At 40.8% G+C, this 18,663-nt stretch overlaps 1 protein-coding gene across 1 annotated transcript; it reads right to left on the reverse strand.

Annotated features, from left to right (window-relative positions):
- On the reverse strand, positions 1-1,279 carry MBD3L1 (methyl-CpG binding domain protein 3 like 1). Its single transcript, XM_064283112.1, has one exon. The coding sequence runs from the start codon at positions 1,050-1,052 to the stop codon at positions 468-470; it is 585 nt and encodes a 194-aa protein (XP_064139182.1). The 5' UTR covers positions 1,053-1,279; the 3' UTR covers positions 1-467.
- Positions 1,280-18,663: the final 17,384 nt, after the last annotated feature.

An 18,663-nucleotide genomic window follows, 5' to 3' on the forward strand; every position in this document is an offset into this window, starting at 1 on the left:
CATGTATGCAATCAGAGTGTGATTATTACAATATTCCTTAATTTTCCTGTGTTTAACATGGCTTAGTTCCTCTTTTGACCCTTAAAAAATGCTTGTGTGATGGTTTTTCTCCAGACTACTTCATTTCATTTTGTACCAGATAGTACCCTAATCGCAATGTGTTCGGCCTTAATAAACCTCTTGGCTTTTAAAATTTCAGACAAGTGTCCAAGTCATTTTGCTTGTTCACATGGCCAAGACCTCTATTTGGATTTTTAACCTCCAGAACTGTGAGAAAATAAATTTCTGTTCTTTAAAGCCACCGATTAGTGGTATTTTTGTTACAGCAGCACTAAGAAACTGAGACACAGAGTAATGGTATATTTTAAGGTTTGAAGAACTCAAAGCAAGAAAACATTATGGACGCTCCAATCATACTAACAAAGTACAGAGCTCCATTTCGTCTGTGCTAACTTCTCTTTCTTTTCTTAATGTTTTTCAGGACATTCTTCTTGGCCTCTCACTTTCTCTGCCTCACTAGCGAGCCTGTCTGCAATCCGTGCTATTGCCAACCTCTCCCTTGCTGTCTTCACTTTCCTCTCCTGTTTCCTAATATCTTCATCGGTTACCAGAAATGGTTTGCAGAGGAGCTGTGAGATATCAAGACCTGCTCCTGGGGTCATCTTCGCCAAGTCTGAAGATGGGCCAGGGGTGGGCATGGAGATGGAGTGCAGATCACCAGCAAGAGCCTGGGGCAGGGATTCACCTGTGTAACTAGGTACAATTTTTTGCAAGGCTTTGGCAAGATCCAGAGTACTTAAAAGTTCCCCTGCACTGCTGTAGGCCTGGAGTCCCTGCAGTCTCTTCTGCCAACAGACCTGCTGGGGCTTGTCTAAGTTCTCCTCCCATTGATGGCACCTGACCTCATTGCCAGGATGGGAAGTAATTCTAGTAACCGGTCTCTTGAATATGTAACTGGACATCCTCAAAGGAATTGCGATGCTTAAACCAGGTTTTGGCTTGGCTTGGGTTACGTAATCACGTTGCTTCCTTTGTGAAGTCTTGACCATCATACTTCTTTTCCTTTTATCCTATAAATCATGAAATTGGATCAAAATGTAATTGAAGCCTACCTCCTGTGGGCAATTATCTTGGCTCATTTGGACTTCTACCCTTCTCTCCTAGGGATAAGTATGACCTACATGCTGGGGCATCATCAAGCAATCAAGGGAATGAGTCAAGAACAGAAAGCTCAAAATCAATATTCTGGGCCTTATCCAGATCGTTTCTCCTACACCATTTTGTAAAACTCCCTTTTTGCTTGAGTATGATTTTTTTTTCCTTTTTGTCCTTGTCACTCTCACCTGCACAAGTCCTGATATTTCTACTTGTGACGCAAGGTCCCCTGTCTTTATCTAAGTCCTAAATCATGCCATTCTTCTGTGCTATTTTACTAGTCATTTGGTTAACCCATTCACCACTTTGTTTTCATAGCTCCTTTAGAGCCTAAATATTAAATGGTGAAATTATCAGTTGCCCTATCCTTAGTGATTCACACCCATACCCCAGATGTTTTCATTCAACCCAAGTGCTCATGCTCAAGAATAATTCAGAAAACTTAACTCAAGACAAATTTCTGAGTTACAGCTTTTTTAACCCACACCATAGATACCTGCTCCTCAAGATCAAAGTTAAAGCAGCCCGTGATATCCTTAGCTTAATTTCTTCCTTCTTCTCCCAATTTCTATCCATACTGGATACCATGGTCCATAAACTCAATCATTTCCTTGGAATAGCCCCAAATTCCTTATCTTTCATCATATCTGCCATATAAAACCTCAAACCTGGAAGATTCCAGTTATCTGCCATGCCATGGTTACTGCTGGTCTTACGATAACCACTGAAGAAAAAGCACACAACATAATATTTTGGTACCACCATAAACAAAAGGGGAGGGTCATCAAAAAAGAGGAAGAACCTCAACGAGATGGATTGACATAGTCCCTGCAACAATGGGTTCAAGAATAACAATTGTGAGGATGGAGCAGGACTGGGCAGTGTTCCCTTCTGTTGTACATAGTGTCACCATGAGTTGGAACCAATTCGATGGCACTTAACAACAACAACATAAGTACAAAATCATCCGCATCAACTGGGAACCATTTATGACGCTCAGAAATTTTACTTTCACTTTATTTGTTGGCGTATTTATTTGAGAGACTAAATGAACAAATGGACAATGGCCAGACCATAGAAAAACAGAACTCTGACCTACTGTCTGCTCAACCAGCCTAGGATGTCAAGCCACTATCTGCAGCTATCAGTCCAGGAAGCCAAACAACAATCTCTGTAACAATGGGGCCAAAATGGCCAGAGCTGGATGAGTAATTTACAGCTTCCTTAAATTTGGTCCCTGCTTCCAACTTGGAACCAATCAGAGAAAGCCAAATATACCCTCCTAAACAATCAATATAAAATGCACTGCTTGTAGTTAGCCTACTTCCAGTTTCCCCATGCCAACAACTCTCAGACAGGGCATACCTGAAGCCTTCCCTTGTTTCCACTTTATAGCTTTCCTACTTTCCTGTCTGCCTTTGAGACTCTGCCAGACTAAAGGGATGCTGTCTGACTCTCCTGCTATATATAGCAAGCTCTGAATACATAGACTTTGTTTGTTATTATGTGGGTATTTTTTATTTGTTTGTTTTATTTTGTTGCTTGTTTTGTTTTTCGGTCTATTTCCACAACTTCTTGATTTTCTCCCAAAGCCTGTTTCAAAATTTCTCCATTCTTCTCATACACACATAATTTCCCTTAACTTGCCTGATATTTCACTGAGAAATTGTAAACTACTAGGTTTAAATTTTACTGTCTAGTTGCCAAATCTGCAAATATCTCTGATAGGCTTCCATTGTTTCCAAATTTCCTCTAATTATATTCAAACAGATTTCTTTTATCCTCCAAAGGTAGTCTGGGCCTCAGCCCTTTTTCCTTCTTAGTAACCTTATGCCCCCAATATTCCCAGGTAGCACCTGTATCTTTGATCTCTCTTTTTCTACTGAATCCTTCCTTCAACATTTATATACATTCAAATCTCTCCCAACTATACAAAATTCCCTCACCTAGCCTTCTTGAAAAAAAAAAAATCCTAAACCACTGCTGTTCCTACTCCTTCCTTTTAGCTGTGCACCACTGAGAAAAGGTCATCTATATCACATGTCTCTGTCCACTCACCTCCAACCAACTCCTCAGACCACTCCAAACTTTCTTCTGCCTTCACCATTCTATGAATGCTTGCCTTGATAGGTCACAATGACCCCATTGTTACTAGATCCAACGGGAGCTTTTCATTCTTTATCTGGCATGAGCTTTAGGTGGAAAACTTTGAAGCATGTATATTTGGAACAACTTTGATGTGTGAATCTTCTTTCACCACTGTAAATCTTATAAAATCTACTTACAGAGCAGGTACATCTGATAAGTCAGCTAACAAATTGAGATATGCTGTAAGTGGAAAGGACAAACTGAATTTCTGGAAGTCAGCACACACACACACACACACACACGCATAAATATAAAGTATCGCATTACTAATTTTTATGTTGATTGCATGTACAAATGGTAATAATTTTGGACACAATGTGTTAAATAAAATATACTATTAAAATTAGTTTCACCTTTTTTTAAACTTTCTTTTAGTGTGATTACTAGAAAATTTAAACTTATATAATGTACAGTGCAAAATACCAGTATTAGGCAGCCCTGGTCCAAGACACTTGTCGAAGAGAAAAATTAATAGCAGACATTTTACTTTGATTTTAAGGTTTTCTCACCCACAAAACCAAATATTCACTATAAAGAAATTCCTGACCAAAATTAATCCTGCCAGCAGCTTTTCCTTCACCCAGAGTTGCAAATCTTTTCTTTCTTTTTGGAAGTGAGGCTTACTAAATTTGAATTTCAAAAGATATGGCTGAATGGAGGGGCAGAGACCATCTTGTGACCTGGTATCAACTGATCTCGGTAAAAAAGGACAGGATTCTATCAATCATGTTAAGATTAACCAGTAATTGTTCTACATTTCTCCCTCCTCTTCTCTTTATAATCTTCATTGTACCTAGCTTCTTCAAGCCATTTTCTTTGTCTGGAATCAAAACAGTCTCCTACATCCCTGTAGTGGAGCCCAGGTGGTGCAACAGTTAAGTGCTTGACTGCTAACCCAAAGGTTGGTGGTTCAAACCCCCCAGTGGCTCTGCAGGAGAAAGGTGTGGCAGTCTGCTTCCATAAAGATTGCAGCATTGGAAACCCCTGTCCTTTAGAGTCACTAAAGGACAACTCAAGGGTCTACTCAACAGCTATGGGTAGTGGGTGGATATGCATATAGAATAACTGCTCAGAATAAGTCTTATGTCCAAATTTTGTTAAGTGTTGATTATTTTTAACACATGAATGAAAACTAAGCCCATAGAAAGTGGTCAGGGGAAAAAATTCCCAAGGAAAGATGTCTTCCTCCCTACTCCCACATCAAGAAACAGCAACCATTCACACAAACGTACACAAACACACAAACATTCATAAACACACCAAAACACACACACATACACATGCTACAAAACCAATCAAACATCATCTCAGATTTCCATTACTATTTCTCAAATGCCATGAAGTTGCAGTCCTATATAGTTTTAACTGGATGATCTTAAGAGAGGAAACAGGTATTGATATAATTTGCTGGTCTGGGAATGGAAACCCTGGTGGTATAGTGGTTAAGAGCTATGGCTGCTAACCAAAAGGTCAGCAGTTCTAATCCACCAGACGCTCCTTGGAAGCTCTATGGGGCAGTTCTACTCTGTCCTATAGGGTTGCTATGAGTTGAAATTGACTTGATGGCAATGGGTTTTTTTGTTTGTTTGTTTGGGAAGAGCCAAAACCAGAGACAAAGAGTCAAAACCAGGTGGCTCTGAGCATGCCCTGAGGACATCAGAAGGTCTTCAGTTTCCTGTCCAGGCGAAGTGGCTCCTTTCCACCACTGACGATACCACCTGGGAGATCAAATTAAAGATGAATCTGATTCAGACAAGGGAGCTTGGAAAGTGAGTCTCCCGTATGCACAAGAGGAAGAGAGGACTCCCGAATGCTGCCAGGCCCCAATGGGATGTCCCAGAAGGGATCAGCCCCTCTGTCCTATGAAACTCCTTCTTCATCCCACACTACTATTTCCCCTCAACTTTATCCCGTGTCCCCACACCTAGTGCAGAGAGGCATTCATGGCTGGCCAATTTCAGCTTGGACCTCCGTGCTCTGGGGTCTTTATCCAGCTCTGCACTTCAACCTCTGCCTTCCTCACCATTCAGGGCCCCAATCCTCCTACAGGGGCCATCACAGACCTCCTAGCAGGGCCCCAAAATGTCTCTTCCAGAGGTGAATGACCCTAAGTGGCACCCCCTCCACATCTCCGATTGTCCAAATGCTTAGTCTGTGAACACTCTACAACCAAGAAACAGAAACACACCATTCAAAAATTATGGGCAATGGCTCCTTCGTGGATGTGTCCCATGATCTTCATTCATTACTCTGGACATCGGGCAATCTGTGATGTTACAGATGCTCCAGGAATAGGAGAACTACCAGGAATTCAGACAAAATGTTCCTGTACTTACATGGCACATGCTCTTTCTTGCAAATTCTCATCCTTATCCAACTACATGTGTCTAACCACACTCAGCCAACTCCCTACAGTGTCCAAATGAGGGTTCTGCTCCTAGCACTAGTTCACCTGAAATTATGTTATTGTGGTCGTTGTTACGTGCCATTGAGTTGGTTCTAACTTATAGAAACCCTATAGGACAGAGTAGTACTGCCCCATAGGGTTTCCAAGTAGCAGCCTGTGATTTTCAACTGCCAACCTTTTGGTTAGCAGCTGAGCTCTTAAACATTACACCACCAGGGCTCTATAATTAGAGAGCTTTTTTTTTTTTTTTTTTAAGTTGTGAATAAGTGTCTAGTGATTGATGAATTATTTAGAAAAAATAATGTTAACTCCTCACTCCATAATCGCCAATATATTTCCAATATTATATGTGGAACAAATGACCATGCTAGCTATCAGAAGAAAACATGGAAAAATGTACAGACAATATAAATTTAAATACAGATATAATGTAAGAAAGGAGAAGCTCTTTCTGAATATGCAGTTTAATAAGAGAGAAAAAGATGGATAATTAGACCAAAAATGGAAAAACTCTGAATAAGAAAAGGTGCCCTGCAGAAAACTAAAAGGCAAAAAAAAAATCTATTTGACTGATAAAAATTTTTACATCTAATATATAAATTCCTAATTATAAATCATAAAAAGATTAATCTACCACCTGTCTGTCAGCTTGTCATACCATGATGGCTTGCAAGTTGTTATGATGCTGGAAGCTATGCCACTGGTATTTCGAATGCCAGCAGGATCACCCATGGTGGCCAGGTTCAGCAGAGCTTTCAGACTAAGACAGACTAGGAAGAAGGACCTGTCGGCCTACTTCTGAAAAAATTGGCCAGTGAAAACCTTACGAATAGCAGCAGAACACTGTCTGATTTAGTGCTGGAAAATGAGACCCTCAGGTTGGAACACGCTCAAATTGTGATTGGGGAAGAGCTACTCCCTCAAAGTAAACTTTACCTTAATGACGTGGAAGGAGTAAAGTTTTCAGGACTTCCATTTGCTGATGTGGCATGACTCAAAATGAGAAGAAACGGCTGCAAAAATCCGTTAATAATCAGAACGTCGAATGTAAATGTATAAATCTAGGAAAATTAGAAATCATCAAAAATGAAATGGAGTGCATGAAGATCAATATCCTAGGCATCTGAGAGCCCAAATGGACTGGTACTGGCCATACTGAACCTGACAAAATCATACATTCTACTATGCCAGGAATGACAAATTGAAGAGAAATGGTGTTGCATTCATCATCAAAAAGAACATTCAAGATCTATGCTGAAGTACAAAGCTGTCAGTGATGTAACAATATGCATACGCTACAAGCAAGGTTAGTGAGTACAACCATTATTCAAATTTACAAACCAACCACTAAAGCCAAAGATGAAGAAATTGAAGGTTTTTACCAACATTTGCTGTATGAAATTTATTAAACATGCAATCAAGATGCACTGATAATTACTGGTGATTGGAATCCACAAGTTGGAAAAAAGAAGGACCTGTAGTTGGAAAACATGGTCTTGATGATAGAAATGATAATGGAGATTGCATGATAGAATTTTACAAAACCAACAAAATATTCACTGCAAATACCTTTTTCAACAACAGAAACAGTGACTATATATGTGGACCTCACCAGATGGAAAACACAGGAATGGAATCGACTGCATCTATAGAAAGACAGATGGAAAAGCTCAATATTATCAGTAAGAACAAGGCCAGTGGCTGGATGCAGAACAGACCACCAATTGCTCATAAGCAAATTTAAGTTGAAGCTGAAGAAAATTAAAATAAGTCCACAAGAACCAAAATATGGCCTTGAGTATACTCTACCTGAATTTGGAGACCATCTCAAGAACAGATTTGACACACTGAACACTGACAACTGAAGACCAGACAAATTATGAAATGGCATCAAGGACACCATATATGAAGACAACAACAGGTCATTAAAAAGACAGGAAAGAAAGAAAATACCAAAATGGATGTCAGAAGAGACTCTGAAACTTGCTATTGAACATAGAGCTACTAAAACAAAAGGAAGAAATGACGCAGTAACAGAGCTAAACAGAAGATTTCAAAGGGTGGTTCTAGAAGACAAAGTAAACTATTATGATGAACTGTGCAAAGACCTGGAGTTAGAAAAGCAAAAGGGAAGAACACACTTGCCATTACTCAAGCTAAAAGAACTGAAGAAAAATTTCAAGCCTTGAGTTGCAATTCTGAAGGATTCTACAGGCAAAATATTGAATGACACAGAAAGCACCAAAAAAAAGAGGGAAGGATTACACAGAGTCACTGTACCAAAAAAAATTGGTCAATGTTCAATCACTTCAGGAGGTAGCATATGACCAAGTATTGATGTTATTGAAGGAAGGAGTCCAAGCAACACCGGAGGCATTGGTGAACAACTAGAATACTGACAGAATTCCATTTGAGATGTTTCAACAAATGGATGCAGTGCTGGAGGTGCCCACTCATCTATGACAAGAAATTTGCAAGGCAGCTACCTGGCTAACAAAATGGAAGAGAACCATATTTCTGCCCATTCCAAAAAAAGGTGATACAACAGAATGTGGAAATTATTGAACAATATCATTAATATCACACATAGGTAAAATTTTGTTGAAGTTCATTCAAAACAGTTGCAGCAGTATATTGATAGGAAACTGCCAAAAATTCAAGCCAGATTCAGAAGAGGGTGTGGAAGGGTGGATGTCAGATGGATCTCTGAAAGCAGAGAATACCAGAATGGTCTTTACCTGAGTTTTATTGACTATGCAAAGGTATTCAACTGTGTGAATCCTAACAAGCTATGGATAACATTGAGAAGAATGGGAACTCCAGAACAGTTCATTATGCTCAGTTGGAGCCCGTGCATATATCAAGAGGCAGTCATCAGAAAAGAACGAAGGGATACTGCGTGGCTTAAAATCAGGAAAGGTTGGCATCAGAGTTGTATTCTTTCACCATACTTATTCATATCTGTATGCTGAGGAAATAATCTGAGAAACTGGACTATATAAAGAAGAACATGACATCAGGATTCGTTGAAGACTCATTAAAAACCTATAATATGACACAACCTTGCCTGCTGAAAGTGAAGAGAACTTGAAACACTTACTGATGAAGACCAAAGACTACAGTCTGCAGTATGGATTATACCTCCACATAAAAAAACAAAAATCCTCACTACTGGACCAATAAGCAACATAATGATAAACAGAGAAAGGACTGAAGCTCTTAAGGACTTCATTTTACTTGGATTCACAATCAATGCCCATGGAAGCAGCAATCAAAAAATCAAACGATGCGTTGCATTGGGCAAATCTGCTGCAAAAGACCTCTTTAAAACATTGAAAAGCAAAGATGTCACTTTAAGGACTAGGGTGCACCTGATCCAAGCCATAGTATTTTCAATAGCTCCATATGCATGGGAAAGCCAGGCATGAATAAGGAAGAATGAAGAAGAATTAATGCCTTTAAATTATGTTGTTGGTGAAGAACATTGAATACACTCTGGACTGCCGGAAGAACAAACAAATCTGTCTTGGAAGAAAAACAGCCAGAGTGCTCCTTGGAAGCGAGGATGGTGAGGCTACACACTTCGGATAGGTTATCGGGAGGGATGAGTCCCTGGAGAAGGACATCATGCTCGGTTAGGTAGTTGTTGTTGTTGTTAGGTGCCTTCGAGTCGGTTCCAACTCATAGACCCTACATACAACAGAAGGAAACACCATCTGGTTCTGTACCACCCTCACAATTGTTGTTATGCTTGAGCCCAAAATAAGAAAAATAGAAGCCAAATAAAATCATCCAAAACCAAACTGCTGTCAAAACAACTCCACCCTTCTTCAGACATTGAGCAAAGAAAGAAAAGGTGCAGCCCAAGGGAGACACCCAGAGTATGGGCTTCTCCCACAGGATAGCTGTCCAACAGCGCCAGCCCCAAGTGGGATTGGCAATCCCAGTAATGTTCTATGGGGGATTGGTGGAGGCAGGAAGAGTATCTGCTTATAAATACGGCTTGAACATAAATAGGGCTTGAATACATTTCTATCTGAAGCGAAGGGATGTGAGGAGGCCAGGAGCAGAAGCCAGAGTGGACATTCCCTTCCGTCGTCTCCCTTCCTCACCATCCCATTGTTGCTCATTGTGTCAACCTATATCACTGAGGGTCTTTTCTGACCCTCTACTTTACCAAGTATGATGTCCTTCTCCAGGGACTGATCCCTCCTGATAACACATCCAAAGTGTGTGAGACGTAATTTCACCATGCTTGCTCTAAGGTACATTCTGGTTCTACTTCTTCCAAGACAGATTTTTTTATTCTTTTGGCAGTCCATGGTATATTCAATATCTTTTCCAACACCACAATTCAAAGGCATCAATTCTTCTTTGATCCTCCTTATTCATCATCCAGCTTTCACATGCATGGGACATGACTGAAAATATCATTACTTAGGTCAGGCACACCTTAGTCTTAACGGTGACATCTTTGCTTTTCAACACTTTAAAGAGGTCTTTTGCAGCAGATTTGCCCAATGCAATGCATCTTTAGATTTCCTGACTGCCGTTTCCATGGGTGTTGACTGTGGATCCAAGTAAAACGAAATCCTTGACAACTTCAATCTTTTCTCTGTTTATCATCATGTTGCTTATTGGTCCATTTGTGAGGATTTTTGTGAAGAGAACTTGAAGCACTTACTGACAAAGATCAAAAACGACAGTCTTCAGTATGGATTATAACTCAACATAAAGAAAACAAAAATCCTCACTACTGGACCAATAAGCAACATCATGATAAACAGAGAAAGGACTGAAGTTGTCAAGAACTTCATTTTACTTGGATTCACAATCAATGCCCATGGAAGCAGCAGTCAAGAAATCAAAAGATTCATTGCATTGGGAAAACCAGTTGCAAAGGAACCCTTTAAAGTGTTGAAAAGCAAGGACGTCACCTTGAAGTATAAGGTGCGCCTGACCCAAGCCACAGCATTTTCAATCACATTATATGCATGTGAAAGCTGGACAATGAATAAGAAAGATGGAAGAAGAACTGACATCTTTGAATTGTATTGTTTGAAAAGAATATTGAATATACCTAGGACTGTCAAAAGAACAAACTAATCTGTCTTGGAAGAAGTACAACCAGAATGCCCCTTAGAAGGAAGGATGGCGAGACTGCATCTTAAATACTTTGGACATGTTGTCAGGAGGGATCAGTCCCTTGAGAAGGACATCACGCTTGGTAAAGTAGGGGAGGGTCAGCGAAAAAGAGGATGACCCTCAATGAGATGATTGACACTGCGGCTGCAACAATGGGCTCAAGCATAACAACGATTGTGAGCATGGTGCAGGAATGGACAGTGTTTCCTTCTCTGGTACATAGGGTCACTGTGAGTTGGAACGGACTCGACAGTACTTAACAACAATTGTCAACAACGACCCCTGCACTACCGAGTCCTATGGACACTTTTCTTTTTAACATATTACATAAATTAATTGGTCAAGCAAGGAAACAAACACTGTGATCTCTCAGCTCTGGGCTGAGCTGGATTGGTTCTTGGGTAACCTCAGTAAATGCTGTCAGGGTCCATTCTCTCTGACCCTTTTCTGCATCAGCCTCTGGGCTCTTGGGCTCAACGTTTCCAAAGAGCAAACTTCCAGTGGGAGGCATATGGGCTCTTAAGCATCCTGTATTCAGACTTCCACTTAATCCTACTTTTCACCCATCTGTTCCACTACAGGATACCTGAATCCTCCAGTTCAGAGCTTCTGAGCAATTTGCAGCATGAATCACCTTGCTTATACTGCTGCTACTGTAGCTTAAGTTTTAGCTTTGTCATGCTTGCTAAAATGCTCCTACTCACGCATCTACATTCATGCCTCCTTGACACTTCTCTTTATTCTTGTGATTACATACTTTGGACATGTTGTCAGGAGAGATCAGTCCCTGGAGAAGGACATTATGCTTGGTAAAGTAGAGAGAGAGTCAGCGAAAAAGAGGATGACCCTCAATGAGATAGATTGACACAGTGGCTGCAACAATGGGCTCAAGCGTAACAACGAGTGTGAGCATGGTGCACGACCAGACATTCCTTTTGTTCACTATCACTGAAGTGGACTTATGGAAAAGTGGAGGCAAATGTTTATGTTCATTTTCTGATGATTATAAGGAATCATCTAATAAAATTCTTAGATGCATTTTTACACACTATTTAAGTTTAATCCCATGTCCTAGTGTCTTAGAGCAAAATAACTGTTTTATGTGTGTGTGCGTGTGTATACAGATAAGAGGGCATCAGTATTAGACTCAGCTTAGCCGAGCTTTAATTTTATGCTATTAATATATTTAATCACAATTGGTTCTTTTTTACTACTTTTCATCACATATTTTATAAGTAGCTTAACTTTTAAAATCTATTTTTTTCTTTTACAGATTGATATTAAATCTATGCGAAAAGAAGTTCCTTTCCAGGAAGGACTAAAAACTGCCTTGCCTGGAACATAAAAATAATTTTTCAAAATATAGGAGGACCTCTTTCTTATTATATATGCTGATGGCCTACCTACTCACATTAGGAAAATCTAAAGAAAAAAATTAATAATATAAAATTAATCACAACTCTCTGTATGTGGACCCCAGAAACCAGGTGCTTGGTATGACTAAAATGGCTGGCCCAGATCTAAATTAAACTCCATTTTGAATTAAACTGCAACTTGGCCTAAATTTCTCTGCTTCTGCTGCCCTAAAAAGACAGTTCAGCTTCTTGTAAAAGTTTAAGTGTTTGCAACACAGAAAGGAGCAAGGGTTAAGGCTTTGGCTTCTATTAGGAATTGTTTCTTAAAAGATGTTTGCTAAGGACGTTTACACAGCTTGGTCTAAGAAGAATGTCTCAGTCAACATGTTCCAGGAGGTTAGTGAATAGAACTGATAATGTAATAAAATTTGTAGATTAATGATCTCCCTTGTAATTTCTTGCCATTTATCTCCTCTCTGCCTGAAAGCATGTAGCCCTTTGTTTTTCTCCACCCAGTGGAAACCTCACTGTCCTTCTGCAACTTGGAACACTACAACATCCTGCCTGGTGCTTGTGTGTTTCCCAGATTCACAAATCTCTCTCTCTACCTCACAATAAAATGCTTTGCTTTCACTTCCAACAGAATGTAAAAACCGATGCTTCACTACGACAACTCTCACAGATAGAACATTATAAAAATTATCTACAATAATTTCATTTTTATGACCCTATTTCTTTTTGCTATTAGTTTAAAAATATTCTCATGGAGTCCAGAAATAAACTCTTACGTCTGTGGCTAATTCATTTCCCATAAAAGTGTCAGTTCTATGGGATGGGAAAAGGATAGTCTCTTCTACAAATGGTCCTTAGACAACTCTATCTCGGTATGCAGAAAAAAAATTAAGCTGGACCTATACCTTGTACTATATACAAATAAGAACTCAAAATTCATCAGTGAGGTAAATATAAGAGCTAAAACATATAACATGTAAAAGAAAATACAAGGTAAACCTTCGGGACCCTGTTTTTGGTCATAGTTTCTTAGATATGACACCAAAAGATGAGCAATAAAAGAAAAAAATAGTTAAGTTGGACTTCAACAAAATGAAAAACATTTGTGCATCAAAGAACATCATCAAGAAAGTGAACAGCATTATCAAGAAAGTTAAAAGACGACCCACAGAAATGGGAGAAAATATTTTGAAACCGTATGTGGGATAATGCATGTGAAAGCTGGACAATGAAAAAGGAAGACCAAAGAAGAGTTGACGTCTTTGAATTGTGGTGCTGGCAAAAAACACTGAATATACCATGGACTGCCAAAAGAACGAACAAATCTGTCTTAGAAGAAGTACAACCAGAAAGCTCCTTAGAAGCAAGGATGGCCAGACTGCTTCTTACATACCTTGGACACGTTGTCAGGAGGGATCAGTCCCTGGAGAAGGACATCATGCTTGGTAGAGTACAGGCTCAGCGGAAAAGAGGAAGACCCTTAACAAGGTGGATTGACACAGTGGCCACAACAATGAGCTCAAGCATAACGATTATAAGGATGGCGCAGGACCGGGCAGTGTTTCATTCTGTTGTGCATAGGGTCGCTATGAGTCGGGACTGACTCGACGGCACCTAACAACAACAATGTGGGATAAGGGTTCAATACCCAAAATACATAAAATATCTAAAGAACTCCTGAAACTCACCAACAAAAAAGACAAACAACCCAGTTAAAACCTGAGCAGAAAGCTCTGGTTCCAAGATCCTCCCACTTTGAGTCACTCCTCTCCTCTCACACCCACTAAACCTGCTATCACCTGCCCCTCCCGCGGGCCCCGCCTCTTCCGTGGACCCCGCCCCTCCCACGGGCCCCGCCCACTGAGCCCCGCCCCCTCCCAGCGGCCCCCGCGGACCCATCCCCCCCACTACCACCCTGAAGGGCAGGCAGAGCAGCAACACAGCGGCCCGGGCGCAGGTCCAGCGGCCCTGGAGGAGGAGGTGGGTCTGCGCTGGGACTGCGGACTCGTCTGGGAAAGGCGCGGAGGGCGAGGTGCCGGGCCTCTTCTCCGCCTACCCGGCACCGGCACCGGGGCCCGCGCTGCCCGACATCCCGCCCCGCGCCCACGCCGCCTGGCCACCACCTCCTCCAAGGGCTCTTCCCCGGGGTCGGGACCCCGCCTCAGCTGGAAGAACTGCAGTGACTTGACGCGGACAGGGCCCCTGCGCTCCTTGCTCTTTGACCCCTGGCCCTTCCCGTGACCCTGGAGGTCTTGGCTGCTCCACACCCCCTTCACGGGGGCTGGAGGCCTGCCTGGCAGGCGGGCCCTTCACAGCTCCATACCCCAGTCTTTGCTGAAGGGTCAGCGGGAATCCCTTTGGCTTGGGAAGGGGGTGACTACAGCCACTCTGCGCCCCTTTCTCCTCCCTCTGCTTTTACCCTGGCAGCTAAGTCAGGACCTCAAAGCTGGACTGGGTGGGGTTCTGCTGAGAGAATCCACTTCAAATCATCTGCATGCCCTGTGCTCAGAGGAGGAGGTATGAAACCCTTAAGGGAACCACCAGCAGCAGGGAGGTTGATGGAATGATGAAATGGGGAGGATGTCAGAGGAGTAGTTTTTGTTGTTAGGCACCCTCAATTTGGTTCATAACTACCATATGTACAACAGAAAAGAAACAAACACTACCCGGTCTTGCACTATCCTCACAATCATTGCTATGTTTGAGCACATTGTTGCAGCCCCTGTGTCAGTCTATCTCAACCAGGGTCTTCTGCTTTTTTGCTGACCCTCTACTTTACCAAGCATGATGTCCTTCTCCAGGGACTGGTCCCTCCTGATAACGTGTTCAAATTCTGAGACAGGAAGTCACCATCCTTGCTTCTAAGGAGCATTCTGGCTGTACTTGTTACAAGACACATGTGTTCGTTCTGGCAAGTCCATAGTATATTCAGTATTCTTCACCACCATAACTGAAAGTCATCTTCGGTTTTTCTTATTTGCTGTCCAGCTTTTGTATGCATATGAGGCAATTGAAAATACCATGCCTTGAGTCAGGCACACCTTAGTCCTTAAAGTAACATTTTGCTTTTTAACACTTTAAAGAAGTCTTTTGCAGCAGATTTGCCCAAGGTAATATGTCATTTGATTTCTTGACTGATGCTTCCATGGGCATTGATTGTGGATCCAAGTAAAATGAAATCCTTGACAACTTCAGTCTTTTCTCTATCATGATGTTGCTTATTGGTCAAGTTGTGAGGATTTTTGTTTTCTTTATGTTGAAGTGCAATCCATACTGAAGGCTGTCCTCTTTAATCATCATCAGTTATGTGCTTGAAGTGCAGTTCACCTTCAGCAAGCAAGGTTGTGTCACCTACATATCACAGGTTTTTAATGAGTCCCTCCTCCCTCCTCCAGTCTTGATGCCACATTCTTCTTCATACAGTACAGCTTCTAGAATTATTTGCTTAGCATACAGATTGAATAAACATGTTGAAAGGATACAACCCTGATGCAGCTTTTAAATTTTAAATTTAGGTCTATGACCCAACACAGATCAATTTTTGTATGTATACGTGTGAATGTAGGGAGGCAAGGTTTATTTATTTATTTATTTATTCTGTGTGGATATTGATACTCCAGCACTATTTCTTTGATTTAATTCCTTTGGAAACTTTGTGGGAATTTACGTGGCTGTGTTAATGTGCCTCCATGCATCTGTCAGTTTGTCATACTGTGGTGACATGTGTGACGCTGGAAGCTATTCTAACAGTATTTCAAATACTAGTAGAGTCACCCATGGGGGACAGGTTTCAGTGCTGCTTCCAGAGTAAGACAGGCTAGGAAGAAGGACCTGGTGGCCTACTTCTGAAAAAATTGGCCAGTGAAAAACGTAAGAATAGCAGTGAACATTGTCTGATACAGTGACAGAAGATGAGACCCTTAGGTTGAAGGCACTCAAAATACAACTGAGGAAGAGTTGCCTCCTCAAGTAGAGCTGATCTTAATGACATGGATGGAGTCAAGCTTTTGGAACCTTCATCTGCTGATGTGGCATGACTCAAAGTAAGAAGAAACAGCTTCAAACATCCATTAATAATCAAAGGGGAATGTACGAAGTATGAATCTAGGAAAGTTGGAAGTTGTCAAAAAAGGACTGCATAAAGATCAATATCCTAGGCATTAGTGAGCTGAAATGGACTGGTATTGGCCATTTTGAATTAAACAATCATATGGTCTACTATGCTGGAATGACAAATTGAAAAGGAATGGTGTCTCACTGATCATCAAAAAGATCGTTTCAACATCTGTCCTGAAGTACAATGTTGTCGGTGATAGGATAATATCCATATGCCTGCAAGGAGGACCAAATTAATATGACTACTATTCAAATTTACACAAGAACCACTAAGGCAAAAAAAAAAAAAAAAAAGACAAGGAAATTGAAGATTTTTACCAACTTCTGCAATCCAAAATTGATCAAACATGCAATCAGGATACACTGATAATTACTGGAGATGAGAATGCGAAAGTTGGAAACAAGAAGGATCAGTAGTTGGAACATATGGCCTTGGTGATAGAAATGACAGTGGAGATTGCATGATAGAATTTTGCAAGACCAACGACTTAATCATTGCAAATAAGTTTTTTCAACATAAACAGCAACTAAACACATGGACCTTATGGGGTGGAAATAACAGGAATCAAATCGACTACATCTGTGGAGAAAGTGGATGGAAAAGCTTAATATTGTCAGTCAAAGCAGGTCCAAGGTCTGTCTGTGGAACAGACCAGCAATTGCTCATATTCAAGTCCAAGTGGAAGCTTGAAGAAAATTAAAAGAAATCTTCGAGAGGCAAAATATGACCTTGAGTATATCTCACCTGAATCTGAAGACTACCTCAAAAATATATTTGACACACTGAAAACACTAATGAACAAAGACCAGATGAATTGTGGGATGACATCAAGGACATCATACACGAAGAAAGCAAAAGATCATTAAAAAGACAGGAAAGAAAGAAAAGACCAAAATGGACATCAGAAAAGACTCTGAAACTTGCTCTTGAATGTAGAGCAGCTGAAGCGAATAGAAGAAATGATGAAGTAAAAGAGTTGAACAGAGGATTTCAAAGGGTGGCTCGAGAAGGCGCAGTAAAGTAGTATAATGAAATGTGCAAAGACTTGGAGTTAGAAAACCAAAAGAGAGGAATGCGGTCGGCATTTCTCAAGCTGAAAGAATTAAAGAAAAAATTCAGATCTTCAAATGCAATATTGAAGAATTCTACGGGCAAGATACTGAATGGATCAGGAAGCATCAAAAGAAGATGGAAGGGATATACAGAGTCACTGTACCAAAAATAATTGAAGTTTAACCATTTCAGGAGGTAGAATATGATCAAGAACCCTTGGTTTTGAAGGAAGAGGTTTAAGCAGCACTGAAGGCACTGGCAAAAAACTAGGCTCCAGGAATTGACAATACCCGTTGAGATGTTTCAACAAATGCATGCAGCACTGGAGATGCTCAGTCATTGATGCCAAGAAATTTGGAAGATAGCCGCCCAGCACCTGAATGTAAGTGGTCCATATTTGTGCCCCGGCCAAAGAAAGGTGATCCAGCAGAATGCAGAAATTACCAAATAATATCATTAATATCACACACGAGTGAAATCTTGCTCAATATCATTCAAAACTGGCCACAGCAGTACATCCACAGGGAACTGCCAGAAATTCAAGTCAGATTTAAAAGAGGACATGGAACAATGGATATCATTGCTGACGTCAGATGGATCATGGCTGAAAGCAGAAAATGTCAGAAAGATGTTTACTTGTGTTTTATTGACTACAGAAAGGCATTTGACTGTGTAGATCATAACAAATTATGGATAACATTGCAAAGAATGGAAATTCCGGAACACTTAATTGTGCTTATGCAGAACCTGTACATAGACTAAGAGGCAGCTGTTGAACGGAACAAGGGGATACTGCGTGGTTCAAAATCAGGACGGGTGTGCATTGGGGTTGTATCCTTTTACCATACTAAATCTGTATGCTGAGGAAATAATTCGAGGAGCTGGACTATATTAAGAAAAACAGGGTGTCAGGATTAGAGGAAGATTCATTAACAACCTGTGTTATGCAGATAACAGAACCTTGCTTGCTGAAAGTGAAGAGGACTTGCAGCACTTACTGACGAAGATCAAAGACTACAGGCTTCAGTATGGATTGCACCTCAAACTAAAGAGGACAAAAATTCCTCAGAACTGGACCAATAAGCAACATCAAGATGAACGGAGAAAAGACTGAAGTTGTCAAGGACTTTAAGGACTTGGATCTACAATCAACACCCATGGAAACAGCAGTCAAGTAATAAAATGACCTATTGCATTGGGCAAATCTGCTGCAAAAGACCTCCTGAAAGTGTTGAAAAGCAAAGATGTCACTTTGAGGACTAAGGTGCACT

This window comes from Loxodonta africana, chromosome 3 (assembly GCF_030014295.1).
Source record: "Loxodonta africana isolate mLoxAfr1 chromosome 3, mLoxAfr1.hap2, whole genome shotgun sequence".
NCBI lineage: Eukaryota > Metazoa > Chordata > Mammalia > Proboscidea > Elephantidae > Loxodonta > Loxodonta africana.

Bases quoted from the DNA above. Each gene is read 5' to 3' on its own strand.
- MBD3L1 (XM_064283112.1), bottom strand. From the start codon at position 1,052: ATGATGGTCAAGACTTCACAAAGGAAGCAACGTGATTACGTAACCCAA.